The 13,809-nt window shown below is 36.3% G+C and overlaps 1 protein-coding gene across 2 annotated transcripts in view; it reads left to right on the top strand.

Moving 5' to 3' along the window:
* The window catches only part of letm1 (leucine zipper-EF-hand containing transmembrane protein 1), an 81,022-nt gene extending 67,988 nt beyond the window's left edge, over positions 1 to 13,034 (top strand). The window contains exons 12-14 of one of the 2 annotated variants that reach the window (XM_052010226.1): positions 89 to 282; positions 5,481 to 5,619; positions 10,080 to 13,034. In XM_052010226.1, the coding sequence (XP_051866186.1) occupies positions 89 to 282; positions 5,481 to 5,619; positions 10,080 to 10,232 (486 nt within the window). In that variant the 3' untranslated portion in view covers positions 10,233 to 13,034. Of the gene's footprint in view, positions 1 to 88; positions 283 to 5,462; positions 5,620 to 10,079 lie in introns of both variants that reach the window. The other variant, XM_052010225.1, reaches the window with a different exon arrangement.
* Positions 13,035 to 13,809: the final 775 nt, after the last annotated feature.

Here is a 13,809-nt window from a genome sequence, read left to right as displayed (position 1 = left end):
TATGTCTTTATTTTCAAATCATTTTATCCCAGGGATTAAGAATATGTTGCATGTGTCTATTGAAAGTGTTTTTTGTGTTCCCATGAAGGGTTTGCAGGAGATTAAGAAGGAATTATCCAAGACTGGCAAGGAAACAGTTGTGGAAGAATCCAAGGCAAGCAAGCGATTAACCAAGCGAGTAAACCGAATGATCAGTCGGATTGATAAACTGATTGGTGAGCTGGAGGCAGGAAAAGAAGCACTGGATGGTCAATTGGGCAATGGCAAAATGCCACCTGATGGGTATGTGGATATATCACTGGATAAGTGTTTTCTTTCTTCTTGCTATTTAAACCTACTTAATTTAATTAATGCTATTTAAATTTAATATAAAACCTTAATAGTAGAAATTGTGTACCTATCAAATAACAGAAACAATTTGGAAACACCCAGGAAACTTATGTCTCTGGCCTGTACTCGATGGAGTTCAGAAGGATGAGGGGGGGGAATCTCATTGAAACCTACCGGATACTGAAAGGCCTGGATAGAGTGGATGTGGAGAGGATGTTTCCATTAGTTGGAGAGTCTAGGATCCAAGTGCACAGCCTCAGAATAAAGGGATATCCCTTTAAAATTGAGATGAGGAGGAATTTCTTCAGCTAGAGGGTGGTGAATCTGTGGAATTCGTTGCCACAGAAGGCTGTGGAGGCCAAGTCACTAAAGCAGAAATTGATAGGTTCTTCATTGGTAAGGGGGTTAAAGGTTACTGGGAGAAGGCAGGAGAATGGGGGTTGAAAAAATTCAGCTATGATTGAATGGCGGAGCAGACTCAATGGGCTGAATGGCCTAATTGTGCTCCTATATCTTATAGTCATATGGAAACACCACATTATTCTGGCATCAATGCAACGTAGATACAATTTTGTTCTTACTTCCCATGATGACAGGTTTGGAGAATCAGTTAATTTAGAAATAAACTACAGCAAAGACACACAGCTTCTCATTTACTTAGGATCATGATTTATGGAGTAAGTAAGAAAAATAGATACAGTGAGGTGATTTGACTTGTCTTCTCAAGTGTTCTTAGATGAGGCAGATTTTAAAGTAACACTTAATTAAAATTTGGAAGTTTGCAGTTTATTGCTCATGCCAATCCCTGCTGAATGCTACCAATAGTCCTTTTATTGGTTTAAAACTGTGCAGTGGTTACTGCCTTATTAACTCCCCAGCAAGACATTTCATTCTCCACCAAACCTTTGATGAAAGGAATGTTCCTGCTCCTCACCTTGCAATTTTAAATCTGTCACCTTTATCAATTCCCCATTTATTTCAAAAATGTCCTTGCCTATTCATTCTATTAAAACCTACCATAGCCCATATTAGATTTTACTAACTGCCTAACGTTATGGGAATATTTTTCCAAAAGCAATTAAAACAAGATCACATTCAAAAGAGACAACAAACAAATCTGATACTAAGGTTCTAGATCAGTTCCGTGTGATGAAATGTAGACAACCTGTAGTAAACTGTTATTTTACTTTTGGGTAAAACTACAGAGTAATGGGGGGTGTGATTCAGAACAGGGTGTGATTCCTAGGGGAAATCGGGCTCAAATATCAAAAAAAAACAGATGCTGAACATCTGAAACAAAAGTAGAAATTTCTGGAAACACTCAGCAGCCAGGCAGCATTTGTGGAAAGACAGAGTTAACATTTTGGGTTGAAAGTAGTTGATGTAAAATGTCATTGGAAGCTAAAGAGGAAAGGTACAATAAAAGGTAAAAGAAAATAATATACAAAAGGGCAAAAACTAGTGCCGATCTTGGCATTGACCAGTTAGCCTTATACCTGTTATTGGGGAGGTTACAGAAGTCCATAATAAAGTATTGCATATCTAAATACTTTGGAAAATTTCCAGTTGTTTTAGAAAGAGCCAACATGCTTTTCTAAAGGATAGGTAATGTCTGGCAGACCTGGTGGATTCTTTTTGTAGAGTCACTAATTATTGTTTTTCTTGCCAGAAGACATTTATTAAATCCCCTCATAATAGAGCATTAACCAAAATTGAAGCTTGTCACATTGAAGACAATTTATTGAACTGGTGGGAAAATCAGCTGATCCATAAGAAACTCAAATTGTCAATGACTAGTGGTTTGGGGCTGCAACTGTTGACTGTATTTATAGAGGATGCAGTAGAAATCCACACATCTTAGTTTTGCAAAATGTTGGCTTTATTCCCATTGGCAATCTTGGTTTCAATTTAAAAAAAGCCCCCTTTATCTTGAGTTTCAATAGCACTTCTGGACTTGAAATTGGTAGAACAGAGCACTTTACAAATGGTGAGAAACTAGAAGAAATGCAGTTCAGAGATTTGGTGATCCAGCATCAAGGTGACCAAACACACTATTAAAACAGGACTCTGGTTCTTTTGGGTTCCTTTCGAACGACAGAATTGGAATGAAAGACACCACAATTTATGAAAAGTTTAAGTAACTTTATTTAACACAACTAAAAACAAAGAAAACTACACCTCTAACCACAAATCTAATCTAACCCAAATTAAAAGAAACGACCAAAAACCCAAACTCTCTCACTTAACACTTCTATCCCACGGTGATAAGACTATTTGAACAGTTCCCTTATACGATGAGATGAACTCTTGACCTCACAATCTACCTTGTTTGACCTTGCACCTTATTGTCTACCTGCAATGCACTTACCTGTAGCCGTGACACTTTACTCTCTATTCTGTTATTGTTTTTACCCTGTACTACCTCAATGCACTCTGTACTACCTCAATGCATCGTGTAATGAATTGATCTGTACGAACAGTGTGCAAGACAAGTTTTTCACTGTACCTCAGTACAAGTGACAACAATAAACCAATACCAATACTTCCCTGGTAAAATTGAGCTCCCGATTGCATGCAGTTGTCAGTGATACTTATCAGCATCCAGTACTTAGCAACGTTGCGTTCTCTGCCACTCAGTCTATGGCCGAAGGGGAGCCCCAGGTTACTTCAGCAAGACATGAAGGGACTTGACAGTCGCCAGGTGTTGGCCGTGTACCAACCCTTGGAGAAGCTCCGAAGGACTCTCTTGCGAGGCGCATCTTTATAGTGGACGGCTTTGTACCCCGTTTGGTCCTGGCATAACAAAGGATTCCACACCTTTGCTAAACCTTCCCTTTGTCTGAGAGTCTCATCAGTCATTAGTGCAGAAAAATTCCACTGTTAATGAAGAGATAAAAATTCCTGTCTTCTAGAGGACGGGTGGCTCCATGAGTTTGAGGACTAGAAAGGTTTGTGACAAACTCTGGGAGCTTGTCTGATGGGGCAAATTAACACTACCCATTGTCTCACTTGACTGAAGCATACCCTGATTGTTTTGCAAAGCTGCCCATTTAACTGCACCTGATTAATGCTTGGGGCTACCTTCCACATTGATGTCTTGCTGTTTCACATAGTTTCAGTAACTCCTGGGAAAATCAAATAGTCCTAACAGAGAAAGACTCTCGTTTTAACCTGTTAGTTACATCCAGCCATTCGCAGCTGTTGTAACAATCATTGATTGTTTTTCATCTCACCACACACACCTTCTCAGGTGAACCATGAATTCACATCACCTGGATAAAAAGGGTGGTATTCCATTAGCTTTTTTGAATATTTTTAATGTCAGTCCATGATGTTTTAATGACTTTTGATAAGTGAAGTCAGAGAAATTGGGAGAATGGAGTGGAGTCCTTACAGGATGCAAGGTGGGAAGAGATGGAGTCACAATAGCAGTGGGGCTTGTAATGAATTTGCAATATTGATTGTTGTGTAGTGACCATTTTAGGCTTGTGTGTGATTTTTTTTATTTTATGAGCTTGCTAGTTGTGACAACTTAGTGTTCCTGCTGGTCACTGTGTGCAAAGTTAAAATTCAATTGTTGGATATTCTGAAAGCTGCAAAGAATGTGCATTAACTTGGATGTAAAAGACACGTTATTGCATGTTATGGGACTACTATAACTTATCTGAGCACATGTGGATGCAGACTACTGCACTTTTTGTTCTAAAACATTTTGTATTTAATGCTACGCAGACATAGTCAAATTAAAGTCGTGTGGTCTTGTTTCATTGGCTTTGTGCACCCAGCCCAATTTAAAAACTCCTTTCTTGTTTTGATTTCTGAAGAGAATTTCAAACTCAATATAATCAACTGATATGCATTCTGTTACCCATTCAATGTCTTGTGTAATCTGTACAATAATTTGTTTGTCTGGACATCCCACAATATGAGAATGTACAGTGGCATGCAAAAGTTTGATGACTCTTCCACGAAGGTTGTATTTGTGCAGGTGTTGCTGCACAGTAGAACAGTGCACCACCACTCCGGAGTCTGCTAAATCTTCCTGAAGGTCTTTTGCAGTCAAACAAGGGTTTTGATTTGCCTTTCTAGCAATCCTACCTGCAGCTCTATCGGAAAGTTTTCTTCGTCTTCCAGATCTCAACTTGACCTCCGCCATTCCTGTTAGCTGCCATTTCTTAATTACATTACGAACTGAGGAAATGGCTACCTGAAAATGCTTTACTATCTTCTTATAGCCTTCTCCTGCTTTATGGGCATTTATTTTAATTTTCAGAGTGCTAGGCAGCTGCTTAGAGGAGCCAATGGCTGCTGATTGTTGGGACAAGGTTTGAGGAATCAGGGTATTTATAAAGCTTTGAAACTTGCATCACTTGGCCTTTCCTAATGACTGTGAACAAGCCATAGCCCTAACAAGCTGATGAAGGTCTGAGACCTTGGTAAAAGTCATCTGAGAGCTCAAATTTCTTGGGGTGTCCAAACTTTTGCATGGTGCTCCTTTCCTTTTTTCACTCTAAAATTGTACAAAACAAAAATAATACACTAATCTTGCTTAAAATGTTGAAAAGAATGTTTCATCTTTAACTTTATGACTTTTGGAGATCAGTTCATCTTCTACTCATCTAACTATTCACAGTAACAGAAATTTTGACCAGGGGTGCCCAAACTTTTGCATGCCACTGTATATTTTTCCTTCAATCACTCCAGAAGGTAATATTACTTCTATTTTTTTTGAAGCTGCTGGGGGGGCTCATTGTTCAGTCATTGGGTCTTGTTATACTACTTTGGTTATTGGAAAGACAAACGTGTGCTTTGTAAGGGCCACTAAATGTGTTGACAAACTACACAATATAGCTTGCAGTCAATATAAAAGCATAGAGACGTAATTGTGTATTTAAATTCTATTTCGTAATTTTTTTCCCCACCAGGGTGAAATAGCAATGGTAGATTGTAAATTATTATTAAATTAACTCTTGAAGTGCTGGTAATTTTCTGGGCAAGTGTTTGTCACTAATATCTGGAATCTAGTAATGGAAAATGCACTTTGAAATCCAAAATTTAAGCTGCTCCTGCATGTTCCCTTGCCTTACTCTAACAACAAGTTGCAATTAACCTTAATATCTTCCTATATACAGTTTGTATTTCACCTTTAGGGACAATCTCATCAGCATCAATGAGCTGATCAGTGCAATGAAGCAGATCCAGAATATCCCACAGCACAAATTACAGAAGATTGCTGAATCACTTGATGAAAATAAAGATGGAAGGATTGATATCAATGATGTCATCAAAGTAAGTTCAAAATCTCAAACTTGTCCTGCCATTCTAACTTTTTAATGGACTGATACCAGTGCATTTTCAGGGGGGAAGATAAGTAACTTTTTCTGAATATTTTACCAAAATTTTTATATTTATTTCAAGCGATTCCAACTTTCGTCCCGAAATCTTTATTTGACACTATTGATTCTAAAATTCTTTTATATATTTGGCAGAATAAAAACCCTAGGTTAAGTAAGAAATATTTACAAAAACTAAAAAAGGATGGTGGTATGGCTCTGCCTAACTTTAGATTATGTTATTGGGCAATTAATATCAGATATTTAATCTTTTGGATACAAGATTTAGACGTAATTCAGTGCCCCAAATGGGTACACCTTGAGCACCAATCAGTACTTGAATTTTCATTAGTTTCTATTTTAGGAGCTTCACTCCCTTTTGCACTTACCAAATTAAGTAAACATATGATTAACCCAATTGTTAAACATACAATACGAATATGGTTCCAATTTCATAAATTTTTTGGATTGAATAAATTTAACCTGTCAAGTCCCATTCAATCTAATTTTTTCTTTCATCCATCCAGAGTTGACTCAGCTTTTTCCATATGGAAAAGGAAGGGAATAGTATGTTTTCGTGATCTATTCATTGATAACTGTTTTTCATCTTTTGAACAATTGCCTAACAAATACAATTTGCCTGGATCACACTTTTTCGATATTTGCAGATTAGAAATTTTTTAAAAGTTACTATACCCTCTTCCAACACCTTACAAAACTGAAATTACGGAAAAAATTTTAAGTCTTAATCCTTATTAGAAGGGATTGATAGCAATAATCTATGATTTAATTATGAAAATACGTCCAGAATCACTGGACAAAATCAAGAATGAATGGGAAAGTGAACTCCAGACATTTTTGGCTACAGAGACTTGGAAGAAAATTCTTCATTTAGTTAATACATCTTCAATGTGTGCCAGACATTCTTTTGATACAGTTTAAGGTAGTTCACAGGACCCATATGTCAAAAGATAAGCTAGCCCGTTTTTATCACCATATAAATCCTATATGTGACAGATGTAAATCGAATGTGGCTTCTTTGACACATATGTTTTGGTCCTGTCCTCTTTTGGAAAAATATTGGAAAGACATTTTTAAGATTATTTCAAATGTATTGAAGATTGATTTACAACCTCACCCTATCACTGCAATTTTTGGATTACCAAGGATAGACTCTGGCCATTTATCTGCTTCCACTAACCGTATGATTGCCTTTGTTACATTAATGGCCAAACAATCCATTTTGCTTAAATGGAAGGATCCAATACCCCCTACCACTTTTCAATGGTTCTCTCAAATTATATCATGTTTAAACTTTGGAAAAAATTAGGAGTGGTACTGTCGATCCTTCGCTTAAATTTGAAGATATTTGTAGTCCATTTATTCAATATTTTCACATGATATAGATCCCCTTTCAATAAGTTTCCTACTTAGAGGAACAGAGTTGACGACATAATATTGCTCTGTCTCTACTGAGAAATTTTAGTCCAGTCTTTTGTTTTTTTTTTGAAATTTTTCTGTTTGGTTTAGTTTGATTTAATATATTGTTTATAATTTTTCTTATTGATTTGGGGATTTTTAAATTTTATTTATATAATAAATCTTTTTCTTTCCTTATATTCATTTACTAAGAGATCGTTGGATCTACAGATTTTTTATATTTTATTGTTCTTTATGATTATCTAGGCCATGATTGTTCTCCTGATCTCTTTGTATTACATGTACAAACATTGATGTTATATATTAATCTGTATTAATTTGAAAACTAATAAAAAGATTGAAAAAGAAAGTAATTTTTTCTGTATTTGAACATTGTGTTTGTACATTGAGAGAAACATTTTATTGAAAAAGTATTAGTAGATTTTATTGGAGGTCTAACAGAGACATAGTGTATGTTTTTATTACCCAACTTGCCCTGATTAGCTTTTCAGATGCAGAAATGTTTGCATTGGTATTCATCAATACATCTTTAGCAAAGTAGTTCTCTATGACATCATATTAAATCAAAGGTAGATTATGTATGTGTGTTATTTGAGAACTATGAATACGTTGTAAATACCATGCAAATGAGAATGGAGTTATCTTCCTGGTCATAATTGACGTGGAGAGATAACTATAGTCTGGTTGCCTCCTTAGTTTGTAAATTATAAAACAGTAAACTCTTTTGCTTATGTTTCAAATGTAATTGCTCAGTTGCTGCTTCACTTTCCAAACACTATGTTCAAGTTCCTATCACCATCATATCATGAAAGAGAAGGACCTTTAAGTTATTCACTAAGCAGTTAGGTTTTTGATGTTTGAAATTGTAACGTAGCTTGCTGTTCAAAGCGATTATCAGCAATGATTGTGTCAGAATGTTATTGGCCTCCTGTATGTAAAGTTTTATTTGTGCTATTTTAATTATTTCCCATACGAGCCTGTCCCACTCATTGTTCATAAGCTGTTGTCAGTTCTGAATATAATTTTGTCAGTGACTCAAGCTGCTATTGTTATATTCCATTGTAATGCTTTTCATTGAAGGAGATTAAGTGCTCAGTGCTGCCACCTTGTTCATCTTGAATACAGACTAAGCAGATTCAAATTCTTTCAACAAACAAACCTCTGGGGTTGGTACAATACGGAAACATCCTCACTTCCACTACAAAGCAAAGGAAGGCTTAAGTTCTCGAATTAATATTTTGTATAATTTGTTTTGTCAATATAACTAGTTGAACCTTATTAGCTGATAAAGCTGAACATTCAGGTCCCACATAATTTCAAAAATAGGCACAGACTGGCTCAGTCCTCTGAGTCTGTATATTGCTTTATCATCTTGGGGCCACCTCAAAAACTGTCTGAACTAAGAAATGCTTCCAGTTCTGTTACGGAACTCCACTGAGGACTGACAATCCACTGATAGAAGAAGAAACTGAACATGGCTAAATAGCTTTCTCAGCTGCTGTGAATGGATGCAGCCTCAGTTCTGCATACTTCACGTAAGGAGTTACAGAAGAAGGAATACTTCTCTATTCGGTTTCCAAACAGCAGTACATCCAAGGCCAAGCAAGGCTTTTATCCTTTCCTAAGCAGGTGTTTTTACAAGTTGTATTTTTGGAATTCTGTTTCCTCTACACTTTTTGAACTTCAAATAGATTTTAACCAAGGGCTGTGTGCAGCCTCAACAGATGTTATCTGTCTTGAGCTTCTGAAAGCACTGTGTTTATGCAGCTGTTTTAAGTATGGATGAAACATAGAATATGTCAGGGAAAAACTCTGCTTCCAGTGTTGTCTGAGCAACAGTGTGTTATGAAGCTTTACTCAACACTTGTTTAATTTGTTTCAAGTTCTCACAATGAAGTTTACATGTACTTAATCCAAATTGAATGGCTGCTACTTGAAACCCTCAACTTCATGGGTTAGTGGTTCAGATGTTGCAGCGGTCTCTTCTAGCTTTCTGGGGAAGAGGACCCAGGAACAAGACATAGAATTATAGAACAGGACATTGTCCTAGCCTACTTTGCATATTAAAGGAGCCTAGGCTTCACATTAGAGTAAATATATGAAGTTGCCTTTTTCAGGCAAAAAGGATTTAATAATTGTGCAATCCTGAAAACTAAGGATGGTTAAGAGCCACAGGTTATCTTAGAGTTGGTATTTGGGCAAAATACTTAATCAGGGCCATTGTGGGTAATTACTATTTTCACACTGAGAAAATTAGAAAAAACAGTGTACAGCAAGGCATTTTGAACAATGAAATGACAGCTGCTACTTGATGACACTAAAAATTATTTAATTAGTACCTTGTGTATAGCAATGTACATAAGGTAAGAATAGAATGTGCAGAAAACATGAGGTTCTTAAGAATAGAAGCAGGAGTGGTCCCAAGGTTTCTCAGGCAAAATGATGCCTGTTTCTGTGTTTCAAGTGTTAATCAATATAATTGATTCTTAACTGCCATCTCAGTTTGGGAGCAATTGGAGATGGCCAATAAATGTTGGCATTGTTAATTCACATCCCATGAAAAAAACGTTTTAAAGTTCCTGACAGATTCCTTTATCTTTTGATTTCCTTAGATTCAAAAACCTATCAATTTCTGTCTTGAGTATAATAAGAAATAATTTTCAAAGGCAGAGTATCATATGCAAGTGCTGTTTTTTTACATGTTTAATACAATTAAATTTTTACCCCAGTATTTGCTTTGATAGGTATAGAGAAATAATTCACATTTTCCACACTTCCCCCAACCACCCCATTTTGCCTCTGCAAATGATAATGTGAGGACCATTCTTTTTCTGAAAGTCCATGGATTATAATACTTTTGTGTGAACAACGCAAATGAATAAAAATGTACCAGTTTTAAGGTATTGATATTAAGAGGAGGTAGTAGGTTTGTAAAGTATTATTGACTTTTTTTCCGTCTTGTCTGATCTTTTGCAGGTAGTGAAACTAATTGATAAAGAAGATATAGACATCTCAACTAATCAGGTTGCAGAGATTTTGGAATTATTACGCAAAGAAGAGAAAGTTGTAGAACAGCAGAAAGTGAAAGAGAAATCTGAGAAGGAACAAGTGGCAGAAATCCAGAACTAAATGGCTTCAATTAATAAAGTCCTCATGATTTCGGAACCCATCTAATTCTTTTTGATTTTTTTTTTGAAACTTGCTAAAAGTTTTTGCATAGCTGGAAAAATAAAGTGGATAAATATGTATTGGAGAGAAATTGTAGATTACTGTATTTCACTGGAGAAATCAAATAATGTTCAATTTAGAATTGAATCCCTCCATTTCAGATGCATTAGATAAATGTTTCTTTCTTTTGAAGTGCAAATAAAATAAATATTATAATGTAAGCTCAAATAATACTGTGCTTCTTAGATGAACAAAACAAGAAGAAATCAGTCTTGGTGATCGGTTTTATTCCTTAAAGTGCTTACAGTGGACTTTCAGGTCAGCAAATTGTGTTTAACAAATGCCGTATCTGTCAAGAACCATTTCCAATATTCACAATTCTGGAGCACAGTTATTTCACTATTTACCAACATTTTCATTGCTGAAGCTTATTTAAATATTAAAATTTTGCCTGCAATAGTGTCCATTAAATTGAATTTTATATGAATTCAAAGGTTTAATGTGTTATTGGAATTGGATAAGTGTATCAGACCAAAGAATATTGTATGATATTTTTAGAATGGGCTAAATTCTTATTAAAAATTTTCCACTAAAATGTTGCAATCCTTGGATGCATTCAGTGCATCTGTCATATGGTGCACCTAATATATTACTGTTGAACTGCATATTTGTGTGCACTACTACATTGCCCAAACAACTTGTTTCATTTGTATTGCTAAAAGCAAATGATTTGTCAATCAAGTTTTAGGAATACACTCAGGTATTGATAAATTTGTTTTTGAAGTGGTTTACTTTGAAGGAAAGATCCAAGCTGTTGTCAAATTGTGCCAGTATTTATATTGCAGATACAGTGATGATTGCTTTAATTGAGATTTGTTTCACAAAATTGGGCAACACTAAAGGATGATAATGTGGCTAATGAAATTTGAATGTTATTTACATTCTTATTGCAAAATTTCATATTTTTTATTATTTTTGGATACCCGTGGTAATAGGAGTATGGATTCAATTGGTAAAATTTGTTTCTTCATAATTGCATGCTTTCACATGTGAGTAAAATATGAAGAATCATATTAACCTTCAGAAAGTACACTCAGTTCCAGGTTCCAATGCATTTAGTACCACACAAGGTATATATTGATTCTTAATTATTTCCTAAACTACTTGTATGAAGCTAATGACTGTTGCACAAAGGTTGTATAATTACAGTTCTAAATGTGCATTATTTGCACCAATGAAATGATATTTTAAAATAATTTTGTTCAGAATTAAGATTATTCATAACTAAATCAGTTTGCGTCTCAATAACCACATTGTCAAATAATGAATCCTTTTTCGCAATGAAACTTGCACATTTTAGGCTGAAAATTATTTGAATAATGTACTTCATTAAAACTTAATTAATTAAACATCACTGAGTTATTGCTTTATCCCCGTTGCATAAATTTTCGTATTTTTTTTTAGATATAACCATTGCTGCCTTCCCCAATTACTTTGCTCAAAACTAATGAAGCTTTTGAGTTGCAATATTTTATTCTCAATAATTATTTATATTTTTTTAGAAAACAAAATGTGTAACATCAAATTATTTATTTAAATACTAACAATTTAAAGCTCTGATAGTTTCGTGCATTGAATATGAGATCCATGTAATTTAATATAAAATACATTATGACCAGTTTCAAAGGCAAATGAACTGCCCAAATAGATTACTAAATTGGTTGGAAGTGGGGACACAAATTTGGTAATAGGAAGTTATTTGGTTGAATGTTATGCTAAATGCAGCCATAATGTGACCAATTAAATCTTCACAGTTTCTGCATCCTTTTTCATTAGTTACCTCAAGTCTTCTGTTGTAACACCTGATGAACAAAAACTGTTGTTTTGGAATTTTTTTCCCCCCTCTCCATAACTGTTCACTGCTTCCTGTGTTGCTCTTATTCCAGTCAAGGCATAGTTTCATTCATAGTCATTTGGCATACCAATTGATTGTACTACATAGTGACATATGGAGTGCTATACACTCCTTTTAATCCCTGACCTGGATTCAGAATGATCCCAAAATGATGGCCAAAGGTAAGGAGACTGCAAAGATTCTGTTTTGTATTTCAGGCTACAAACTAAAGTTACAAATAACTTGATAATCTAATTGAGATATCAGAAAGATCTATTTGATATGAAGAATGGAACATTTCATACTATTGAAGTAGTTTACTCTTCAGTACTTAGGAACAAAATAGAAAAACTTTTACTTTCTTTTGACTGAATTTTACCCAGCCTGGAACTAATTAATGTGGCAGCTTAAGAAAAATATTTTTTTGATGGCTGGCAAAAATAGAAAATCACTGAAATTACTTGAGTCCAAAAAATAAAACTAAACATTTAATTAAGTATGTTGCTGTGGAATTGTGTTATGTAATTACAATATAAATGTATCCCTTTCCCTGTAAACGGAAATGCAAGTGTAAATCAATCTGCAAAGTTAAGCATTTAACAAATTCAAAAGGAAAATTGTTAAATTAACAACATGATTAAGCCTGGTGGAAACTTGTACACATTTTGAAAGTGAACTATGGTATTTGTGATGTTGAACAATACTGTTTGTTGTAACCTTGGCATATTTGTTGCTTGTGTTAAATACAAACTATGGTTCTGCTTTATTAGATTTTTTCCTGCTTTAACATTAATATAGTCAGAAGGTAGTGCACTGAACTTTGAAAAATATGGTGTATCGGTTGCTACCGCGGAATAAAACAAGATGCTAGTCGGAGGATTGCCGAACAAGAACTGGTTTATTTTCCCGCCTTGCGCAGGCCCTTTAAGGGAGACTGTTCCCGCCCAATGAAACCGGCAATGACGTAAGTATTACGTCATCAAGACTTTCCCGCGCGCGGGTTCTCCCTGTCACTCGGAAAGACGAGGCCCACCGCCATCTTGGGCCTCGTCGCTCTGACTGCCGAGCCGGTTCGCCTGACTAAATGGTGAGTCGCCACACAACCCCCCCCAGAACTGGCGATACAGTCCCCAAGGTCCGTGGGCTGTGCCAACTGCCGCTTAGGGGGCCGGCCTCTGCGTCGCGGCGTTGCAACCTCGACAGGTTGTTGCAGATCCAAATGGGCCAGTTTGAGGCGGTCTGCCATGAAAACCTGTTCCCTGCCTCCAATGTCCAAAATAAAGGTGGATCCGCTATTCCGTATGACTCGGAACGGTCCCTCATATGGTCGTTGCAATGGCGCCCGAGGTGTGCCCCTGCGAACGAAAACAAACTTACAGTCCCGTAGTTCCTTGGGCTGGCAGGATGGGGCTGGACCGTGCCGTGAGGTGGGAATCGGGGCCAAGTTGCCAAGCTTCTCGTGCAGTCTTTGCAGGACTGCTGGGGGTTGTTCCCCTTGGTCCCGAAGGGCAGGTATGAAATCCCCGGGGACAACTAGGGGCACCCCGTACACAAGCTCAGCTGACGAAGTGCGGAGGTCTTCTTTGGGGGCAGTGCGTATGCCGAGCAGGACCCAAGGCAGCTCGTCAACCCAGTTAGGACCCT

This window comes from Pristis pectinata, chromosome 2, assembly GCF_009764475.1.
Source record: "Pristis pectinata isolate sPriPec2 chromosome 2, sPriPec2.1.pri, whole genome shotgun sequence".
Taxonomy (NCBI): domain Eukaryota; kingdom Metazoa; phylum Chordata; class Chondrichthyes; order Rhinopristiformes; family Pristidae; genus Pristis; species Pristis pectinata.
The sequence above is the reverse complement of the archived record's forward strand: the minus strand, read 5'-3'. Positions and strand labels throughout refer to the sequence as shown.